This window comes from Prunus avium, chromosome 7, assembly GCF_965620075.1.
Source record: "Prunus avium chromosome 7, drPruAviu1.hap1.1, whole genome shotgun sequence".
NCBI classification, from domain to species: domain Eukaryota; kingdom Viridiplantae; phylum Streptophyta; class Magnoliopsida; order Rosales; family Rosaceae; genus Prunus; species Prunus avium.
This window is the reverse complement of record NC_142290.1, coordinates 36,377,522-36,399,312: the sequence shown is the minus strand read 5'-3', so window position 1 is coordinate 36,399,312 and position 21,791 is coordinate 36,377,522. Positions and strand designations below refer to the sequence as shown.

Below are 21,791 nucleotides of genomic sequence, written 5' to 3'. Positions count from 1 at the left end.
TGCTGGGTTGTTATGCTAATGGGTTTATACACTGGGCCTTAATGCAATCTTTTCTCTCCTTTTTTTCGACAAAGCGATATTCAAACTACTCTAATGTACGGGAGAGGAATTGAATTTGGATATAAGAAGTCGAACACACTACCTTGGTCAATTGGCCTAACATGCACATGCCTTAATAATGTAATCTAATTAGTATGGTCCATACCTATGTCCGAATGTTGCAGAACTACAATTGGGCCACCTGCTCCAGGGCCATTAGGCCCATTGTGTACTACTATCATCTACGGGCCACACTATCTCAGCACGAAGGAGAGAGTCCGAGTTATAGACATTCTCCCTCTAAAGATATCTGAGGGCGCGTCCGCCTTTCAAGCTCTCAGTCCACCATCGCCGGAAAATCCACTCCTTAAATCTGCAGGTCTCTCTCTTCATCTTCATCCTTCTATTTACTAATTGCTCGTCGGATTAAAAAAGATAGAAACTTTAAAACAGCTGAAAATTCTAAACACATTTTCATGACCCAAACACTCGGTTGTTTTTCTGAGATCACTTGATGCACTTCTTAGAAAGTTAGTCAACTGCTGGGTTACAAAAATGAAAACCCAAACAATGCCTGCCTTATCCTTGTATGTATATGTACTTGTTTTCTAGCATTCATTGGATTCGATCGTGCAAGGAGCCTGAGTTTGTGTGAAGTTTTACCACATTTCTGATCTGTTCATTTGTTGGTTTTAGAATTCTGATTCAGCAGTCTGAGGAGCTCAGCTTGAGATATGATGATAGCTGCGGTCGCACTGGTTGTGGTTATTCTTCTGGTAGCTTTCATCTTGATCCCACGAGGCCCAAAATATGGTATTTCCTTTTTTTGTCTTTCTTGAAAAGTAAAAATAAAAAGGTCTTATTAGACTAAAAGCTTGAACCTTGATAAATATATCTTCTTCAAGTTTGAGTTGTAAAAAAAAAAAAAAAAATCTTTCTGAATGCAGGGCATACAAAAAAAGTTGATTCAAACGTTACATATGATAAGGTAATTGTATATCTTAATTACACCCAAAGAAAATATTTGTGTTATCTTCATTGTCAGACATGCTTATTGACTTTGCTGCTTCTTTTTTCTTTTCATATGACCTGTTTTCTTTAGCCAGCCAGAATTTACACTAAAGCTGAAGTCTCTTTGCATAATAAGAGAACAGATTGTTGGGTAATTATCAAAGACAAGGTAACATAACGATTTTTCATTTGCTTGGGTCTCTTGTGCTTCTTGTGTATTAACACTTGCATGTTCCTTGTGTAAACAAAAAAAAAAAATTAGGTATATGATGTTACCTCATATGTAGAGGAGCACCCAGGTGGTGATGCCATCTTAGATCATGCTGGGGATGACTCAACTGAAGGATTTTTCGGGTAAGTATTGCTTGTTTTCGTTGTCATTAGATGTTTGGATATAATAATAAGCATGTTTTCTCCATCCATTCCAAAAAAATTACGGTGAAGTCTCACCAACTGATCTTTTCAATTTTTTCACTGGCTGGGTTAATGTATGTGACTGAAAAATATTCTGTGAAGCCTTTGTCCCCCATCTACTTGGGTTTAAGACAAAAGGTTTTAACTTAGTGTCTCGTCAACCCTCCTGTGAGGCCTTGAACTGGCTGCAAGGAAAATAAAATGCAGACAAGATACTGGCAATTGATGTAATGGTTTTCCTCTTAGAATGGCACTACAAACGTGGAAAATGAACTCCTACTTTGACATCTCTCATGCTCTGGCTAATATGTTGTATTCTTACTTTGTGCAAAATTATGTTGTTTATTGGCATCTCCAATGGTGTGATAATAATTACTTGATCTGTAACTTACATAAATAGTTCTGAAACAGGGGAGCTGGAAATTCTTGTTCTCATGAACTCTGTCAAAAACTAAAATTTGCTTGTTCATCCTTTTATCTTCCTAATCATTTACTTATGTTTACATTAGCACATATTTTTGCATTTGCAAAGTTATGGCAGGGATGTTGCTGACATTTTCATGTTGTCTTTACTTTTCATATGGTAGGCCGCAGCATGCTACCCGAGTGTTTGACATGATTAACGACTTTTATATCGGTGATCTGAAGCTGTGACCATTTAGAGTGTAATTTTATATGATCAGTGAGATAATGTACTTTGAGATCTATTCTTCTATTTGAATTTTGTCTTAATTGCAGTATTGTTTCTGTATACACACATTTTCCAGTTGGTTTCAGTATTGCATTTATCACCTGTTAATGGATTTGGTTCATAATAGTCCTAACAGTGAGAAGCTTTTCCATTAAACTGCTGACTAAATTGAATGGGCACCGTGCAGACATACGTTTTAGTTATTAATCTAGTTAATTTTTACAGTTTACATGCCAACTGAATAGAATCACTGACCAAGATGGGATTAACGTATAAGCATAAGAGCATATGAAATCAAAGCTCTACTATCATTTGAATCTCAGCTGTATAAGAATTTAAGTTACATAACTAAAAAAGAAAAAGAGAGTGCAAATTACAAATCAATCAACCGGGACGGGGTGGGGGTTGAGGCTGAAGAATCAAATGGATTGAATGGGGTTTTAAAAAATGAAACTAAAATTTCTAGAGCACTTAAATAAATCAATAATTGAATGGCCAACCAATCTAACCCCAACAAATTTTTCTTCTAGCATTCTCCGTTGCCCATCCGATCTTGAAAGCTGGGCAAACTGATCAAAAGATATGTTTCTTCAAACGCATTACTTTACTACTAGCTATCATATTTCTTGGGCTGACGCCATTGTGCCAAACTTCTGGCCAAAGAGCTGAGGAATGATAATTTTGGAGGAGCTCCTTTCTTTCCTAAATGCTTTCCTCCCAAATCAGTATATACTGGACCCATATCCTTGCTTCGTTCAATCTTGAGTGGAAATATATCAAAAATCATTCAGAAAATACATTGTCTTATAGTTTTTTGCTTTATATATAGGAAAAAGCTAAAGTTCTTAAAGTTAAGAAAGGTCTTAGCCAGCATACCTTGAATATCTTCCCATCCTTTAAGTGATATCGAATACCAGACCAATTTATTGACTGGGTGAAATGTGAACGGAAGGCAGAGATGGGGTATAAAAAATTATCTACTAGAATTGCAATAAATACCTGCCCAATCCAAAACCAGTGCATGCATATTAGAGTACTGGAGTTAAATGGTGATGCAATACAATAATAGACGGCATTCAAGACATACGAACATCCATAATGAAATTCAGAGTCCTTCCACTGTATAGAGAGAGATACTTACAAGTCCCCAGTTGTAAGAAGCAAGTGAGAGTTTAGGTGCCTCTGGTGATAACATGTTGCATAGATGAACTTCTATCCTGGTCAGGTTCCACATTGAAAGAAGTTCGATCAATGTGCATGCAGCCAGGCAGCTTACCAGTTTCAATCCTGGGAAAGGGTGGATGAATGGTTAAAACTCCAAATATTGCATAAATAAGACTCAAAATTAATGGTGCACATGTCCACCTTGAACTTCTAATTCCAGATAGATAGATAGATAGATAGATATATAGATGGATGGATAATAGATGGGGAATCAAACTTTATCTTGCATACTGATTTTCTGCATAATTATGGTTTAAATCAATGCCACTAACCTACCTAATAAGGAAAACTAGAGTGCTCACCACCAAAAGTAAAGGTTGTTTCCTCGATTGAATACCCCTTAATATACATTCTCAGGGCTGCGGTGATATGAACAACGGCCATTAAGTATGGTGTTACAAATCCCCATGAGAGATAGCAGTGGGTGGTAAACAATGCACGGTTCATTATCCAGTTAACTGTGGTTGTATATGATTCTAATACAAATGTCTGCTTCCTCAAGTAATTCCAATACCTACATTACAAGTCCAAAGATGTAAGTATGAAATATGACATTTTTGGAATTGAACAAGTGTGCATTACGAACCTTGAAAAACTAAGATCACTTGCAAGTGGATGAGGAAACACTGCGACTGGGGGTGACGTGATCAGCCTCTTATGAGCTCCTGGAAAAGGTCAATAACATCAGCAATAATAAATAGCCACTTTAGACCATACTGAACCAAATCATGGAGAAAGCCTTGGATGAAGGTAATGACAGTATCATAAACCTAAGGTTTCAACTTAAAGAATAACCAAATCCCAGGAGAACATGGTACAATGTAATCTGACAAGATCAGTGGCATAGAAAACATCAATGAGTATATTACCGGCTATAGCTGCAAGAGTCATATCATCCGAGTAACCACCATTTTTAAGTCCTGTGACCACGCCATAGCGATCAAGTCTAAAATCATCTGCATGCATCTGCAAACAATTTAAAGCAGTTAAAAAAGCATGTTGATTTATGGTGCACACAGGACTTTAAGAAGGTAACTGCTACTTACCATCATGCACCCTCCCCACAGAAAGAATGTCCTTCCACCAGTAGCAAAGCCCATTGAGCAAGGCTGCAGACAAAACAAATTCCAGATAACTAGGAGTCAGACTACAATGAAGATATATAGTATAGGAAGCTTAAGATAAAATACAAGAAATAACTACTAAATGTCACTTTTATCTAACCCTACTGCATACACACAGATGCCATCACATGTACAGAAGATCAATTGCATAAGCATTAGTAAACAAAGTTCCCACACAATCACTTGGCCTCTAAAATTTCAAGAGAAAACATGAACTAAGACTACAAGAGAAGTAAAAACATTGGTTCTAAGGTTGAAAGCATTGGTTCATTTGTTGGTCATAAATTATATACACGTGTACCAACATTAAATTACAGATACGTGTATATGACAAATTCTGGGGGACAAGTAGGTACCATATGATATTCATAAATGCAGTAACTCCCTAAGCTTCCCGATGGCAAATCAAGAGGGTATCCAGTTTGGATAAATATCTGCACGTCATTTCAAACAGAATTAACAGCATAACAGAACCCACAGTTTACAAAACACAGAAGTATAAGATAGGCTGAATATAGTGTCAGCAAACAAAAATCATACGTCAGAATTTTTCTCCATCTCAGCTGTTAGGGCTCCAATTGACCCAGGGTGAAGCCTGACATCATCATCCAAAAATAATACATACTTGCTGTCTTTGTGCATTTTCTCCACTCCAACCTGCGAAAGGACATTACGATCTAGTAACTGACATGATTAGTCACTAGAGAATCACATGCTTCAAAGTTCAAACCATGTATGCAGGAAGTTTAAACAAGAATAGGCAATAAGTCTCAATCTCAGATTTCGAGATCTGATTGTAAGTGCAGCTTTCCTTTGCCTTCTACATGAATCCCCAAAGGAATTATTAAACAATCAGTCTGACGCATTATATAGTCTAGACATATAACCCTACACTATTAACACTGAGTAACAAATTTATATTCCTGTATTCCATAAAGAAAAGCATCTCAGCATAGAGAACAATTATAGACACAGGATTGTATGATAAAATAAAATGCAAATTGCGTAAAACCTTGCTATTGCACTAGCATAGTAGGAAAGCTGGCATTACCAGATACATACCAATTGGTTGTGAATTTTCTGACTACAGGTTGTTGAAAGGCCAGCTACAACAACCTTAGCATCAACCTCATCCTGTAAGGGAACCATGGTAAACAAGTAAGCAGTTAAAATAGATCACATAGGCACATATGTAAGCACAAGGATATTTGTAACAATGTTATGTTTCAACAAACAGCACTTTCAAAAAATATCCAGAAGGGATAAAGTTTTGCTTCCAAGCATATGCTATATGATTTTGTCCTGGATATACTTTTTTTTTTCTTCTGAACATTAAGCTAATTTACATTTAAAAAACTGCGAGTTATTATACCTTAAGCTCAGATAGTAACATAGATACCGCACGGTATGCAGGGTCGTCGGTACTTTCCACAATAAAAAGAAATTCTAAGGGACCACCATAGAGAGAAGTGATCTGTTTTCATTAACAAAACGAAACCATGAACAGTCAAAACCATATTGAAGGGAAAACCCTGAATACAAATTTAACATATCAAAAATCAGCTAGCACAAGGATTTCTGCTAGCCACCATCTTTAACTAGAATCTTTTACACTTCACATGATAGCCTAACCATTCAGAAAGTGTCCAACACATTGTAACTGGCTTCAAATCCTTTTTTGTTCCTAAGCAAGAATATATACTCACAAACCAGCCCACACTCTAAAGCAAAGAAGACTCTAGCATCCCTATCGGAAGATTGATCTATGTGTGCAAAACTATAAATCTATAAACAAAAATACTAATGGATACCATGCCTAGTAAACTTAGCTTTAAAAGTAAAAAAATTATTGATGAAGAGCACTATCTATTTACAGGAGCAGAGAAATGCATTATTCTGACCTGGCTTGTCCAATTGTGTAAATTGTGTTCTCCAAATCCCTTTAAAGGCATAACAACTGATACGCTAGGCAGTTTGAGCTGATTTGAGTGCTCAAGTTCAGTGATATCATGGCAAAGGAAAGCAAAGCTATTTCCACGTTGCATACTATCTTTCATCCTTTTAATCTCTCTATTCCTGATAAGGGAAACAGAACGAAAACGAAAAACGTTGATCATCAAGCACAGATTGGCAGTTTAACATTGAATGAGCATAGAGGTCATGCCAGTGGTTGATACTACACTGAAGTCAACTATTCATTCAAATACCTGACATAAGCTGCACAAGCCCATCCGAAAGCAAGTATCAAACAGATTAGACATCCCTACAGCACCAATAAAGAAATTAGATATGTGTAAGTATAACCCACCAAAAGGAAGTATAGCTAACTATTTTAGTCTAAATATTGTAATGATATTTAACTTCCAAATTTCGGAGCCCAAAAGAGTCTAATTGGAACTTCCTAAAGGGAAAGTCATATTTCAATTAGAAAATAAAATACATAATCACCTAAGCTATTGAGAAATCTAGCAGTAACATAGTCGACTCTAAACACAAAAATCATTAAAATCAGTTTATTTTTTAGTTTTTGACTCATTTTGTGGATTTCTCACTTCTCCATCACCCAGAAATCAAATACTTGACCCAATTATGCAACTAATACTGATTTCACAGAGCAATCGAAAATTACTCCAAATTCATAAAACTGGAAGCTTAATCGTCTGTAATAATAATTAAATAAAAAATAAAAAATGCCGCCATAAACTAAAATAAACGAAATTCAAAAAATCGAATCTGAGGATTGGGGGCAATTTCAGGACCCGAATTTCAATTGTGCCAGGCAATTTAGCCCACTCGCGACACCAAATAGAAATAAAACACAAAGAAATAAACTTTCCGCCGAAATTTCTCGGCAACCAAAAGGACGGGGATCTGAACGGACGAAAAAATCACCAAAGAAAAAAGAAAAGAATAAGAGAAGAGGAAACAAACCTGGATCTGGGCGAAAACTGCTACCGGACTGCAAAAGGCTCTGCTGAGAGAGAAGAGGAACGAATCGACAGGATCCAATGCAGACATTATGCTCCTGCAATTGTCTATATATCTATAATTTATTTATTTAATTATTTATGACTCTCTGTAATTTATGCAAGTCTCTCTCTTTCTCTCAGAGTTGCGTGCGTTTTGCTCGGTAGAGTTAGAGGAAGGAGACACAGATGGCGAGGAGAGAAGCCGCAGACATTCTCTCAGATCGCCATGGCCGATGAAGTCGAACAGCGTCGATAAACGCAACGGAGAGAGAGAGAGAGAGAGAGAGAGAGAAGGAAAGGGGGTTAGAGTGAGAGAGAGCGCGTAATTTTATATTTCGAAGACAGGGAAGGAGGCTAATTGGCTCTCTGTCTCTGGAGGCTGGCTGGCTGGGCCTCATTGACCACACAACACACAGACACAGCAAAATCCCCTGTGGTCTTTTGCTGGCTTATTCCTTTTTTAAGGTTGCGAAAAGACTCAAATGTCCGTAGAGAGACCGTTACAATAATGCACATGTTGGTTATTTATAGGTATTAACAAAAACATAAAACCATTTCAATTTCAATTTCAATTTCCCTGTCAGAAATTGAGAAAAAAAGGGCGCGTGAGGTGTCGTCGTGTCAACAAGGGAAGATGCTTCCTTTATGATCCGAATCTCCAATGCGCTGTCATTTTAATGAACACTGTTTTGCGTCGCGTATCCTTATTACAATTCACTCTCATTTTGTTTGCTAATTCCACGCCTCAATCAATGTTTTCTTACTTCCCTTTTGGTTGCGGAGGAAATTCAGAAATAAAAAGAAGGAAATTTCGTAATTGATTTTGTTTCTTATATATGGTTCTCAATCTACATAATTCGTACATAAGACATCATCAAGTAGAGGTATCTACCACTAAAAGACGGCTAGTTAATAGTAATTAATATAGTTTGGTTGCCGAAAAAAATTAACTTCATTACGTCGCCCGTTAATGCAGTAGATAGAAAACCTAGTTATGACACTTCAGTTATCAAATTTATGACATCAGGTGTAACGGTAATGTTCTTTAATCACTTCAACTATAAGTTTTTTCTCCAACAAGAGGAGATTTCAAATTTGTTTCTTTTAGTTTCGAACTAGTGGATCCCCCCACAAGTAAAAGAAATTAGTAAGTGCCGTGACTCAAAAGAAAATACCTGGCCATGACAAGATGCGTAAGATGCTACAAGAATTTCGACCAGAAAAAAAATATGCTACAAGAATATTCCATTTGTATTTGAATAAATGCATATCTGACTAGGAAGAAGAATTATATTATTTATAAATTATATAGCAACTTAATTATTGATTAGACCAGAGTTCATTTTTATGGGGCCACAAAACAAACGGCATATGATTGTTGGGTGTGTTTACAAACACCATCATCTTGTGGTCACATGGTGAAGGCGGGTTACAACTTACAAGTACAACTTGATCACAGAAAAGTTATGTTTCTCGTGCATCTTCATCATGGATGAGTGGTTGACTTTGGGAAATTCAGCTTCAATTCAAATCATCTGCTTTCACTTCTTCTATTTGACATTGCCACTTAATATTGAGAGGAATTCGAATACAGAATTTCAAGTGCATGAGTAATAGCTCTTAACCACTTAAGCTATAAGTCCTTTGCATATCGAGATTAATTATTAAGAGAGTGGAAATTGTGGAGCCAGTTGTATAAAAACTGACTGTCAATGGGCTGGTTACCTTAATATGCTAAGGAAAGGCAGCTGGGAGAGGGACCATATAAATAAGCATGGTGTTGCTAGCTTTGGAGCCGATTGACCATGTTGATGGATGTATAATTAACGTGGGAAGGAACAATTTTTATTTTTTATTTTCTGAGATAATGAATGGCGTGGAAAGTGCAGTTCCTTTATCACACGCATCATATAACAATGAAGCCTCAGAAAATGACTTTGAAAAAGGAAGAATTCAAATTGGCTTTGCCAATGCCAAGGATGGGCAAACATCAAAGAAAAATGAAATGCACGAAGAATCAAAGAAAAATGGGCACCCTTTCAAACCACATAACGTATGCTCCAAACCAACTATATATAGGTGATTCCGCCCCTTTGCATTCAAGTTGGTTAGGGCAATGAGCATGCTATCGCTTGTATTAAAAGAACACATTTTTTTTATATGTAGGGCCTACACTTAGCTATCAATACTGCAATCAGCAATGCAAAGCAAACCATACTTCCATATAATCATGCATTAACATGAGAATACCAAGCTCACAAATACGAGGAAAATGGACGTGTTTTTTTTTATAATGGTAAGTTGCAGGAAAGATGACAGCAGCAGTTTCATAACACAGCATCGACGATGATTAGTTGCTGTTGCTAAGTTTTTTACTTCCAAATACTAGTAATAGCATCCACATATATCAGTAGTATGAACTGTGATGAGAACAATTTAATGAAAATCAAAATTGTAAACCTACTCCCTGTTTTAGATAAAGCTCTAAAAAGTGCTAATATAGCTTACAATGTTTATGATGAAAGAGCATTATCCTATTTTAATAGGCTACTTTAAATGAAGAACTCTGGGGCAACAAAATCAGTTAAGTGTCTATAGAATCTCACTCAAGTTCGCCAGTCTGCTGATTAACCACATGACCATCTTTCTCGTTATTGTTTCCCGTTAAGTGATGAAGAAGCACACCAGCTGCAACGCTGACATTTAAGCTCTCCACAGCCAAAAATGATTGGAACTCTTCAGCTGAGCACCCATGACTCACTTCCCCAGTTTCAATATCATCAGCTCCACCAGCACTTACATCCACAGGAATATTTCCAGGGATTCTAATCAAATCAGTGCAAGATTTTTCCACCAAAGGCCTCAACCCGGTGCCCTCACTGCCCAGAACAAGAATTGTTGGCACACTAGGCACAACCTCGTTCAACGGTATAGCTCTGGAAGAAACAGAACCTCCAAGAACTCGCCAACCATTTTCAGCCGAGGATGTTAGGAACTGCATCATATTCTTGCAGTATCTCAACTCCATTAGCTCAAGTGAGCCTGCACTTGCTTTGCTCACAACACCACTAAGCGGGGCTGAATTCTTGGCACATAACACCACCCCTGAAGCTCCAAAGAAGTAAGAAGACCTGATGATTGCCCCCAAATTCTGAGGATCTGTAACCTCATCCAAAGCAACCCAAAGAGAACACTTATCTTCCTCAACTGAAACAGGGTCCAATTCCTTAATTTTTACCATCTCCAATGGAGAAGCATCTAGCACCAGACCCTGATGAGGTCGATTATCAGTAGCCATATTAAGATCATGCTTGGACACATCCTTTACGCTTAATCCAAGCTTATCAGCCATTATTAAAATTCTCTCAAATCCCTTCTTGTCCTTCTTCTTCCTATTATTTTTGCTCAAATCCAATCCTTCTTGAATATACAATGCATAAAATTCTCTTCTTCCAGCCGACAAAGCGGCCAAAACTGGACCAACGCCATAAACACCTTGGCCAATCATCCTAGGCACAGACGATTCTGTAGCCTCTTTCCATGTCTTCTTACCCCAATCTTCCTGCCTATTCCACCTTCGAAACTCAGGTCTCTCACGTCCAGATTTAACATCTTCCATTCCCCTGAACTTGTTTTGAATACGATCCCACCTTGGATCATCAACAGCCTCCATTTCTTCTTCTTTTTCATCTCCTTCTGTCTCTGCTTCCTCCAATCTTTTCTCCCTCCCGCGGTAATCACTTTGCCGATCATGTGCCATACTTACCATTCCAGTTCTACTTTCTTTTCTCCCCCGTTCTGATGGGCCACTTCTCCTAACATAAGTTTCCGCTGACACCTCCCAAGAAGAACGACCAGCTTTCGTCTTTGGTTCTTCCTCTAACCTCTTTGCTGATTTGTCCCAAGAGGACTTACTACTGTCTCCATCCAAGCTCCTTGCTGATTCTCCCCAAGAAGCATTATCATTAACTTCCTCTAACCTCTTAGCAGATTCCTCCCAAGAAGAAATAGATGTCTTAGCAGTAGTTGCTTTCTCCAATCCTTTTGCTCCCTTGGCTTTGTCTGCCGGCAACCACGGGAGTCTTTTACCAGCTCTTGCCACACTACTCCCTCCATTAACTTTCTGACCAGACCAACTCGAAAAAGCTCTGCCTCTTATCAAAAGCCAATTCTGTGTGGCATTTCTAAGCCTGAATCCGCTAGAGACGCTTCTGGGTTTTGCAAGAACGGCACTTTCTAGCATCTTAAAACGGGAATCGGTTGAAAAATGAACCAAACGGGACATCCCATACATTTTCTGACCAGACCCACATGAAGGTTTAGTGAGCCTCCCCCAACTAAGGTTTAGTGGGGGTTTTGGAAGAGAACCAATTTGTAAAGATTGGGGCTTTGAGGTGGGTCTTGAACAAATTCTTAAAGCCAAGGGAAATGCTTGGCCCTTTGTTAAACTAGTGGACATTATTGCATTCACTTAACTTCAAAATCAGAAAACCGAATTCGAAAGCATAAAACAGGATATAGAGAAAGAACCAAACTTAAATTAGAAGCAATATCTGAAGAAAGTATAGGGCTTTTGATTCTCTGTGTACCTTATCCACAGTCCATGCCTCATAGTATCGCTGAGCTGCTCCACTCCGAAGCTTACTGAGGAAGATGAATGAGCATTAGACCGACTGCGATGGCGGGGAGGTTAAAACGACAACCTTGGAAGATAAGATACTCTATTGTTTTAACGACGTCGTTGCCCTAGGACATCCGAGTTGAACCAACCCGTGTGCCGACCCGACTGACTTTGGTTTGAGCTAAGTGACTGAAATACCCTTTCCATGCTCTCACCTTTTTTTTTTTTTAATTTGATGACTGCTTCCCACCTTTTTTGATTGAATACTGCTTGCTTCCTTCACCGGAAGAAGACCATACAAATCATAGTTTGGTTTGACACATGTGAAAAAATAAGTTATTAAAAACACAAAAAGATAAATTTCTACACGCATATCATATTATCATTTGATAAAAATTTAGGAGCTCTTATTTACAGGAGAAGCAGGAGAAGGAGGGAAGTATTTTCCTTTATGATTTATTGTTTTTCACTTTTTTGTTTGATTATTTTTGGAGGTTTATTTACAGTATTTATCATGTTTATTAGAGACATCGGAAACAAGAAGTGAAATATAATATACTTGTTATAAATGTAGGTAAATATTGTTGATTGAGTAGATGAACGATCGTCTATAAATTGGAGTATAAAGGAAACAATATTATCAATTGCAGTGTCATAAAAGTAAATACAATCTCTCTCATATTATGTGATAATCTTATACATTTATAAATACAACAGAAACATATCTCCAGCAATTCAAAGAAAACTTGATTTCATATCTAAGCATATATGATTCGACTATGCCATAGAGACATTCTCCATCTGTACTTTCAAGCGTCAACTGGAGAAGATATCACCCAACAACCATAGCAAATCAGAAGTAGACAACTTTTTATTTCTTTCTTTAAGAACTTGTGGTCCAGGTTTGAAAACAATTTGCATTAGATGACAATATAGAAAGAACCTAGGATTAGATTAAGAAAAACTAATCCAGATACTCAATAACAACAACGTCAACGTGGTAGCAAAGAATATATATTTTAACTAAGTACCCTCAACCCCCGGGGCCTTTTGCCCAGACTCTCTGCGGTGGTGTAGAAATAAGAAAATGAAACTACACCCGAAGGACAAACATACACCTCTAAAAGAAACAAACCCTAAATCAGAAAATAAAAACAATATTTTGCATTGAATTTACTTGACTTGACCGATGAATTCAAAAACTGTTTGGGAGTTGGATTAAAGGCAATATATCTAAAATCTTACAGCAATAAATTTTACAGACAAAACCTCTTCAAAACCCAACAAAATCCATAAAGGAAATCATCCCTATTTCTTGTAGTTGGTGGATGGTGCAGAATGGTTGTTGGTTGTCTTGAATGGTCTTCGTCCTAAATTTAAAGCCAAGAAAAGGGAACACCACAAACAATTAATGCAGCAACACAAATTCTATGAAATTAATAAGACAAATGCTAGCAATAACTATAATTACTGATTAAACCAACCATAAAAAAAAGTATCAGATGATGATGGATGACGATGACCTAGGCAAAATGATGGCCTTGAGAGGGTTCTTCATAACAACAGTAAAAGCGAATGTCTCAGTCGGGTCGGGTGGGGCATCCGGAACCGGCAACCATTTGAAAGCCTGCACCATCCGAGCAAGCAGCAAGTTTACATGCAAAGTGCCCAAAGTCCACGCTGGGCATATCCGCCTGCCCGCCCCAAACGGTACCATCTTCACTCCTTTGGTCCCGGTGACGTCCACGTCAACCCCGTCGCCCTCCAAGAACCTCTCGGGTCGGAACTTACCCGGATCCTTCCACAGATCCGGATCCTCAGTGACCCATGCAGTGTAAAACTCCACACTTGCATCCGCCGGGACGGTGTACCCTCCGAGCTCCGTCTCCTTCACCGCCGCGTGCGACAGGACGAAGTGGCTCGGCGGGTGTCTCCGAAACGTTTCCTTAACCACCGCAGAAAGATAGCTCATTTTTTCAACGTCACTTTCAGTCACCTCCTCCTTCCCTACACAGTCAACAATCTCATTGTAAAGCTTTTGTTGGATTCCTTGGTTCATCACCAAATGGAGCAAAGCCCACTCCAGCGTCGTGGCGCTCGTATCCGTCCCGGCATTGATGACCTCCGAGCAAAGCGTGACAAGCTCTTCCTCTCCCAACCGTTGAGCTCTTCCAGGCACCACCAGCTCAAACAAGGAGTCAATATACGCAGCGCCCTTGGGGCTCATCATATTACCATCACTACTTTGATTAGCTTGAACAAATGTTTTTCTGTTTCTTATGAGTGGAACCAAACACGCCATTTGCCGCCTCCTCAGCTCCTTAGCTTCTCTCACCTGCCGGCCGAACAACGGAGTGAGGACTGGCAGGAAGTCCGGGAGCTTCGGTGTGGTCATCATCATAACTTCCTTTAAAACGGTCTCAATCGTTTTGATTTTCTCCTCGGAGATTTTAGCCCCGAAGCACAAGCATATGAGGATGCTGCAGATAGTGAGCCTGCAGTTGCTGATGACGTGGACAACGCCGCCGTTGCTGTCGGCAGCCGCCTCGGATTTGAGCCTGTCCATATGGGAGTGGATGGCCCAGTTTCGGATCCAACTGCACTGCCTAATCCTGGCCGGGCTGATCAACTCGGTGACGAAGTTTCGGCGCAAGGTGCGCCAGACAGGGCCGTACTCAGCGGAGTTGATGGCGCACTTGCCGACGCTGAAGATGAGGCGGATGGGGGAGTCAGCGGGGCGGCTTGCGAACTCGGGACCTCTCTGGACGAGGCCTTCGTGGATGAGATCAGAGCTGGTGACGATGATGAGAGTGCGTTGCCCCATTTGCATGCTGAAGATGGGACCATATTTTGCACGTAAATCACGGACTACATAGATGAAGGGCCGACGCTGGAGGATGACTTGGATCAGGTTTCCCACCACTGGCCACCCTGGCGGCCCTGGGGGCAGGTTCCTCCGTCCTCCCCCGGTGACCGACCAGTAGCGCCACCAGAGCCGGAGAAACACGAGCCCCAAACACAGGAACAAGAGGTCCATTATCATCTCCATAGATCACTACGTAGCTTAGCTGCTTAGCTATATATGCAATATATTTAACAAATAAAAAACAACAACATAATCAGCTCGACCAATAAATGTAATGACTTTAGACGACGTACATATCATCAAGTCTCATGCAACATGTGACACCCTTCACTTCTCACCCAAAACAACTCTATATATATATAGATCTAGAGAGCAACTTCTCAGTAGCCAAAAACATATAAAAACAAAAAACTCAAAGAAATAAATGAAATATAAACCTCCTGAAACGAAGAAAAGCGCTAAATGGAGCAACTGAGGAAAATAAATGAAGAGAAGAAGAATATCACAAGTTTGTAACACACAGCAAGAAAAAGCAAAAGCTGTAAAACACAGCGTCCTAAAATCAAAGAAAAGCTTATGACGCTTAAAGCAAAAACTACGAGAGAGAGAGATATATGAGCTTGAAGTTGCAGTCTAGATACCTTTGGCGCAGCGCAGGAGCTCAATTTTGGAGCACGTACACACTCTCTCTCCTGTTAAAAGCAGGTTTATTTTCTCCCTTCTTTGTGAATCAAGACCATAGAAGACTAGTTAGCAGTCCATCTCATAATATCTAGGATTTGTATGGTTTGTTGGAGATCATAAATGGAGTTTCACCTACTCATTTTACGCCACCTGCTGCTGGCATCAGCTGGTCAATCTCCTCCTCGTGTTCTTCTGCGATTGCGTCCTCCCTTTTCTGACAGCAATGAATTCCATTGGTTGGGCTGGTGAAAGTGTCATTACTTAGGGCATCCCCAAATGGGGCTCTAAAATGGTGGATAAAGTCTTATTTAGAGCTCATATGAAATATTCCGTACTCTAAAGGTATTTTTTTTCATAATGAAGGCTCTATACTTGGATCCTATATTTAAATATTTATGATGTATTTTGATTTATGCTTGTTTTTAAACTTATATTATGTTCATGTATTTTATGCGATGTTAGTTGTTGTTTTTTTTTTTTCATTTATTATCATTTTAACAACAAAATAATCAAATTTATATGAGATTCCGGAACAACAAATACATATCATTAAGACTTTAATTTGTTTGGTAATTGCATAAATTAGAGATCATTATTATTTTATTATACTCTGGCTTGTGAACTAGTTCCTATATCAGGAGATAAATGTCAGTTTCAGTCAAACAATATGGGTAGAATATTTTCAGATATATTTCATTCTCCGAAATGAGGTATTTATAATACAAGGTTACAAACCCTAGTAGGGTTCAATTAGGAAATAAGTGGAATCCTAATTACATAATATCTATACAAAAGGAAAAAATAAATAAAACTCTAATAGAATAGGATATACTCGCCAACACTCCCCCTCAAGTTGGAGCAAAGACGTCACACATGTCCAACTTGTCAAGCGGGTTGCGAAAGATACTTGTAGAAACAGCTTTCGTAAGAACATCGGCTAACTGATACTCTGAGCGGATGAACGGAAAGGAAACAATCTCCGCATCCAACTTTTCTTTAATGAAATTTCGATCAACCTCCACATGCTTTGTACGATCATGTTGTACCGGGTTATGAGCAATTGCAATCGCAGCCGTATTGTCACAATATAAATCCATGGGTTTCTTAGGCCCAAAACCAAGGTCTCTCAATAATCTCCTCAACCATAGTAACTCAGATACACCATGAGCCATTCCCCGATACTCGGCCTCAGCACTAGATCGAGACACCACCTTTTGTTTCTTACTCCTCCACGTAACAAGATTGGCACCAACAAATATAAAATACCCAGATGTCGAGCGCCTATCTGTAACTGAACCTGCCCAATCAGCATTTGTGTACCCTTCCACATCTGTATGACCTTACTTGGACAAGATCCGTTCTATAGTAATTGTACCTCTGTATCCTTGATTTCTAAGGAGACAGGAATCCCAACCTGGCTCTGATACCAAGTCAAACAATATGGGCAGAATATTTTCTGATATATTTCATTCTCCGAAAGGAGGTATTTATAATACAAGGTTACAAACCCTAGTAGGGTTTAATTAGGAAATAAGTGGAATCCTAATTACATAATATTTATACAAAAGGAAAAAATAAATAAAACCCTAATAGAATAGGATATACTCGCCAACAATTTCATGCTCACATTACATTAATGTGAAATCGGTTAGTTCGAAAGATTCACTCTTCATATCAATTCCAATGCTAATGCTCTGGTTTTGGGATAGGTGGTGATGTCTTGTTTATCTTCTTTTTATTTTCTTCGCCAAATTTAGGAAGGAAATGGCTTTTCTCACACACTACTAATGTGTCGTTTATCAGTTTGGAAAAAATTTCAATAATTTTTCATATTTGATATAAAAATCGAAGATGGGTTGCATAACTGCAGATCCATGGGCCCATTTGGTTGTTGGGTTTGTGTCAAAACCCAAACTTTGGCGGGTCATGCCTCTTGGCCAATTGGAGAACCCGCCACCTTGCTCTCTAACATCAACCGTTGATTTTCTATGAACAAAAATGAGAACCGCAAAGTCACCGTCCGCTTAGACAAAATGAGATAATGCGATGACAATCAAAATAGTCAAACACATTTCACTTCCACTCCTTCGCCCACTCTCTCACTTTACCGGTCTCTCCCGCCTCTGCCTCCGCCGTTCGATGGCCACCGCCACGTCATCCGACTCCACCGTGACCCCATCAAACACCCGGGTCGGGTGGATCGGCACCGGCGTTATGGGCCGGTCCATGTGCACCCACCTCCTCAAAGCCGGCTACTCCCTCACTGTCTTCAACCGCACCCTCTCCAAGGCCCAGCCCCTCGTCGACCTCGGAGCCCACCTGGCCCACTCCCCCAACGCTGTCGCCTCCCAATCCGACGTCGTCTTCTCCATCGTCGGCTACCCCTCCGACGTCCGCTCCGTCCTCCTGGACCCCACCACCGGGGCCCTCTCGGGCCTCCGACCCGCTGGCATCCTCGTGGACATGACCACATCCGAACCCTCCCTCGCCATCGAGATTTCCTCGGCCGCCGCCGCCAAATCCTGCTTCTCAGTCGACGCTCCCGTCACTGGCGGTGACGTCGGGGCCAAAAGCGGAACTCTGGCGATCCTCGCCGGCGGGGATGAAAACGTCGTCCTCAAGCTGACACCTTTATTTGCTCTCATGGGTAAAGTTAATTACATGGGTGGCAGTGGAAAAGGGCAGTTCGCGAAACTATCGAACCAGATAGTCATAGCTTCAACCATGGTGGGTCTGGTGGAAGGCATGGTCTTTGCTCACAAGGCTGGTCTCGATGTGGGTCTGTTCTTAAATGCGATCAAAGTGGGTGCGGCTGGTTCAAAGTCGCTGGATTTGTATGGAGGTAGGATTTTGAAGAGGGATTTCGAGCCGGGATTCTATGTGAACCACTTTGTGAAGGACTTAGGCATTTGCTTGAAGGAATGCCAGAACATGGGTTTGGCTTTGCCTGGATTGGCTCTGGCTCAGCAGCTTTACTTGTCGTTGAAGGCTCATGGGGAAGGCAATTTGGGTACCCAGGCGCTTATTGTGGCTCTGGAGCGCCTTAATAATGTTTCACTTGAATCTGCCCCTGCAAAATAAAGACTCTCTGCGAGCATTGTTGTATCAATTCTATGGAGGCAAAGGCAATCAATGTGAGTTGGTGTGGGGTTGAATCTTCACCAATTCTTATGTTGTGTCAAATTTGTGGGTTTTACTGACAGAGAAAGTTTAAGAAAAATAAAAGCTTTTAGATGTTAGTATGTTTGGTTCATAAAGTATCAACTCCAGCAATGTGAAAGTAGCCCAGCTATTGATTTCTGAAGGCAAAATGTTGCATTCCCATTTTTATCTTCTAAACTGACTTTTAGATGTTCTCATTATGTTCTAATTGACTTCTTCCCTCCTCCATTTCTCTGTTAGGCACTAATGGATTCCGTTGCTTCAACTATCAGCTAGTCTGATCAGTGAAAACAGAGTCAAAGGCCAAATATGTAGATATTAAGCATTTAGCTGAATTACTATAGACTATACAGGACCTAGATTTGACATGGATCATACATGTTGAGAAATGGATAATTAAGAAACTAAACTGTGTTGGCTGAGTTTGTCACTTTCTGTATGATTCATTTTCTTCTCTTGGTTACGGGGTTGGTTGTTTTTGTTGGTTTTAGAATTGCTCTCTTTTGTGGAAGAAATTTGTTTTTTTTTCTCTCTTTTTGGGTATGGTGGGTTTTTCATCATTCTTCTTTTCAATACTCATTTTGGATTATGGCTGTGTTTATTTGCTAAACTGAGTAAAATCTAATTGAAAATTGTTGTTCATCAATGGTGAAATGCAAGGATTGGAATGAAGGGATTAACCTTCAAAATGAAACTATTTGTTTGGTTTGTTTTTGCAGAACTTTTTTACAACGCGCAAGTAGAATTTGAAATTGGTAAAGAAGAGTGCTCTTCTAGTGGGATTCTAGGTGATTAACATGTCCTCAAAGCAAGTCATAAATAGAAAAACGTTGTACAGTCCTGCTTTTGCCCTAGCAGTAGCCATGTCGAATTCGAATGGTTTAGTCGCATGGCATGTCACACGGGACTTTGGCATGTCCTAAAAAACGAATGAGTGATGGCCTTAACTTAATTAGCACAAGAGTATAGTTTTCTTCAGACTTAGACTGAGAATTATACTGAAAGATAATTAATACGTACATTCAGTTATTTCAAAAGCCAAAAAATACCAATTATGTATGAAAAAAAGAGAGAGAAAAACAGAGACCAGAAAAGATGACAATTGCAATTGCTATAACTGATGGTAATCAAAACAAGAAAATACTGAAGTAAACAAATTCTCCCCCCTAGGTGTTACTTGTTATCCAGGCTTTCAACCATAGCCGTTCTCGTATGTGTTTAGTAAAACAAAGTAGTGTTTGATAAGTTGAATATATTTGCGTAGAATGACTATAATCGACTACATAGGTGGAAGGTTGAAGATGGAACTTGGGTATGATTAATAGATATGGATGTAGTTACATATCCTTGGAATTAAGATTGACGGGAAAGCTTAGCTACTGGGGTCTGTTGAAGAATACCAATTATGTATGAAAATTACAAAAGGAAGAATCAGAAAATATGGAAATTGCAATTGCTTTAATTGATAGTAATAAATTCAGAACAATGAAATTACAAAGGAAACAGATTCTCCCTCCCTGGGTGTTACATGTTATCGAAGCTTTTAATCATAGCAGCTCGTATGTTTTGGATGAAGGATCGATATGCCCTAACTTCACCCTTTCAGGGTATACTTCTTCCCTGTGAATGCTTGCAACTTTGGCTCTTCTGACTTGTGAGGGGGCTCTTGCCTGCTGCTGTTGTTTGGGGCAACTTTTGGGGTTGCATTCGTGGGCCGGTTGACATTTGAACCAAACACAAGCTTTCCAGAAAGTTGAACTGAAGCAGAAGCTGATGACTTAGAACCCTTTTTGTTGGTTCTATTTTCACTCTCCAGTTGGCGCTGCTTGAGTTCAGGAGGAGAAGGAACTGCATGTGCAACGGATTGTGTCAAGACCGGTTCTCCATCCAATCGTCTGGCTGAACCAGTAAAGGGACTGAACTTCGCTATCTTTTCAGGTGTCTCTTGTTCGTCTTCATCAGCTTCTTGTGGTCTCTTTATTGGCAGAGTGGATGGTGCTGGCTTCTTTTCAGGCTCCACATAATCAAGAGGAGGGGCAAAATCAACCTCGCAGTCGGTATCAACTATACAGATTGCAGAGGAGGGCTTTGTTTCAATTATGTTGATGTAATACTTCTTACTGTTATAAGGAAGCATGATTGTGTCACCGATGGTTAAACAAGAGTAGCTCCTCAACGCAGTCTCCAGAGCGGCTTTAGGGTTTGAGATATCAAGAAAGTCCTTGGTGTGAGGTTGCAGTTTGACATATGTTCCCTTCCGAAGGCTTTGGCTTTTGACATGAACAAGGTTACCCTCTTGTAAAAGCAGGTTGTGCATCATCCAAGATGGTAAAAATACAAAGCCCTCATCAGCAACAAATTCCAAGACCCCGCAATGAGTAACTCGTCCAGATTCAGAATTGGGATTGTTGAGCTGAAACAGCATAGGGTAGGCCACCTGTGGACCCCAAACAAGGCGATGGAGAGCCGACGGCGGCATTATAATTTTATCACCGTTTTCCGCATGTGGCTTGCCAATTGAGGAGACAGAGTAACAACGATAAAACTGCTCAAAGTCCATCTACACCAAGTTTGCTTGCACTGTCAAAAAAGAAGAAGAAGATTAGTGATATTGATGGATCGTCTTTGATTGAGGTAACTCTAATGGGTTTCTTTTATTGTTATGCCAAGTGTGAGAACAAGTGGACTTATATTTATAAACAATTCAGACCAAAATCCTATCCTTTCAGAATAAGGAAATCCTAATCTCACTGGGACAAAACAGAAATTGAAAATAAAATACATAGAACGAAACTAAAAACGAATCCTAATCTCATTAAACTCGCATGTAACCATAGCCGTTCATAATCCTTTACTTTTTAGCCAAGCATTGGATTATAGCCGTTCATAATCCTCGAAGATTTTGCCCAATCTGATAAGTAGCTATCTCAACGGTGTGATACTAATTGATGCATAAGGAAATCCTTTTTGTTTCGGTGTGAAAACA

The 21,791-nt window shown here is 39.6% G+C and overlaps 5 protein-coding genes and 1 pseudogene across 6 annotated transcripts; 2 read left to right on the top strand and 4 right to left on the bottom strand.

Annotated features, from left to right (window-relative positions):
• Positions 1 to 260: 260 nt before the first annotated feature.
• Positions 261 to 2,263, top strand: CB5LP (cytochrome B5-like protein). The gene is made up of 6 exons (XM_021951418.2): positions 261 to 418; positions 736 to 852; positions 987 to 1,027; positions 1,142 to 1,219; positions 1,313 to 1,404; positions 2,052 to 2,263. The coding sequence occupies exons 2-6, from the start codon at positions 774 to 776 to the stop codon at positions 2,116 to 2,118; spliced, it is 357 nt and encodes a 118-aa protein (XP_021807110.1). The 5' UTR covers positions 261 to 418; positions 736 to 773; the 3' UTR covers positions 2,119 to 2,263.
• A 165-nt stretch (positions 2,264 to 2,428) lies between these two features.
• Positions 2,429 to 7,972, bottom strand: LOC110751070 (Nucleotide-diphospho-sugar transferases superfamily protein). Its single transcript, XM_021951489.2, has 14 exons — positions 7,435 to 7,972; positions 6,711 to 6,766; positions 6,405 to 6,579; positions 5,876 to 5,977; positions 5,566 to 5,637; positions 5,044 to 5,160; positions 4,860 to 4,937; positions 4,426 to 4,488; positions 4,249 to 4,345; positions 3,966 to 4,044; positions 3,682 to 3,893; positions 3,297 to 3,442; positions 3,032 to 3,154; positions 2,429 to 2,915 (listed from the first exon to the last, which is right to left on the bottom strand). The coding sequence occupies exons 1-14, from the start codon at positions 7,519 to 7,521 to the stop codon at positions 2,766 to 2,768; spliced, it is 1,557 nt and encodes a 518-aa protein (XP_021807181.1). The 5' UTR covers positions 7,522 to 7,972; the 3' UTR covers positions 2,429 to 2,765.
• A 1,935-nt stretch (positions 7,973 to 9,907) lies between these two features.
• Positions 9,908 to 12,181, bottom strand: LOC110751096 (tRNA/rRNA methyltransferase (SpoU) family protein). Its single transcript, XM_021951523.2, has one exon. It carries the CDS (start codon positions 11,929 to 11,931, stop codon positions 10,075 to 10,077), a length of 1,857 nt encoding a protein of 618 aa, XP_021807215.1. The 5' UTR covers positions 11,932 to 12,181; the 3' UTR covers positions 9,908 to 10,074.
• A 1,055-nt stretch (positions 12,182 to 13,236) lies between these two features.
• Positions 13,237 to 15,712, bottom strand: LOC110750962 (cytochrome P450 77A3-like). 2 transcript variants are annotated; one of them, XM_021951356.2, is made up of 3 exons: positions 15,601 to 15,712; positions 13,578 to 15,169; positions 13,237 to 13,463 (listed from the first exon to the last, which is right to left on the bottom strand). In XM_021951356.2, exon 2 carries the CDS (start codon positions 15,140 to 15,142, stop codon positions 13,592 to 13,594), a length of 1,551 nt encoding a protein of 516 aa, XP_021807048.1. In that variant the 5' UTR covers positions 15,143 to 15,169; positions 15,601 to 15,712; the 3' UTR covers positions 13,237 to 13,463; positions 13,578 to 13,591. The 2 variants fall into 2 exon arrangements, with proteins under 2 accessions (XP_021807048.1, XP_021807047.1); XM_021951355.2 differs by having other exon boundaries at positions 13,237 to 15,169.
• Positions 15,713 to 17,643: 1,931 nt separating this feature from the next.
• Positions 17,644 to 18,982, top strand: LOC110751049 (6-phosphogluconate dehydrogenase family protein). The gene has a single exon (XM_021951467.2). The coding sequence runs from the start codon at positions 17,690 to 17,692 to the stop codon at positions 18,722 to 18,724; it is 1,035 nt and encodes a 344-aa protein (XP_021807159.2). The 5' UTR covers positions 17,644 to 17,689; the 3' UTR covers positions 18,725 to 18,982.
• Positions 18,983 to 20,332: 1,350 nt separating this feature from the next.
• Positions 20,333 to 21,393, bottom strand: LOC110751050 (ubiquitin fusion degradation protein 1 B pseudogene; annotated as a pseudogene).
• Between the last annotated feature and the right edge of the window lie 398 nt (positions 21,394 to 21,791).

What these genes read in the sequence shown, in the direction of transcription:
- CB5LP (XM_021951418.2), top strand. Translation starts at nt 774, where the DNA reads ATGATGATAGCTGCGGTCGCACTGGTTGTGGTTATTCTTCTGGTAGCT. An exon ending in CCCACGAGGCCCAAAATATG is followed by an intron (nt 853 to 986) that starts GTATTTCCTTTT and finishes TTCTGAATGCAG; the next exon opens with GGCATACAAAAAAAGTTGAT. An exon ending in TCAACTGAAGGATTTTTCGG is followed by an intron (nt 1,405 to 2,051) that starts GTAAGTATTGCT and finishes TTCATATGGTAG; the next exon opens with GCCGCAGCATGCTACCCGAG.
- LOC110751070 (XM_021951489.2), bottom strand. Translation starts at nt 7,521, where the DNA reads ATGTCTGCATTGGATCCTGTCGATTCGTTCCTCTTCTCTCTCAGCAGA. An exon ending in TGTTACTATCTGAGCTTAAG is followed by an intron (nt 5,638 to 5,875) that starts GTATAATAACTC and finishes GTTCCCTTACAG; the next exon opens with GATGAGGTTGATGCTAAGGT. An exon ending in AGAAAATTCACAACCAATTG is followed by an intron (nt 5,161 to 5,565) that starts GTATGTATCTGG and finishes GTCCTTTCGCAG; the next exon opens with GTTGGAGTGGAGAAAATGCA.
- LOC110751096 (XM_021951523.2), bottom strand. Translation starts at nt 11,931, where the DNA reads ATGTCCACTAGTTTAACAAAGGGCCAAGCATTTCCCTTGGCTTTAAGA.
- LOC110750962 (XM_021951355.2), bottom strand. Translation starts at nt 15,142, where the DNA reads ATGGAGATGATAATGGACCTCTTGTTCCTGTGTTTGGGGCTCGTGTTT.
- LOC110751049 (XM_021951467.2), top strand. Translation starts at nt 17,690, where the DNA reads ATGACAATCAAAATAGTCAAACACATTTCACTTCCACTCCTTCGCCCA.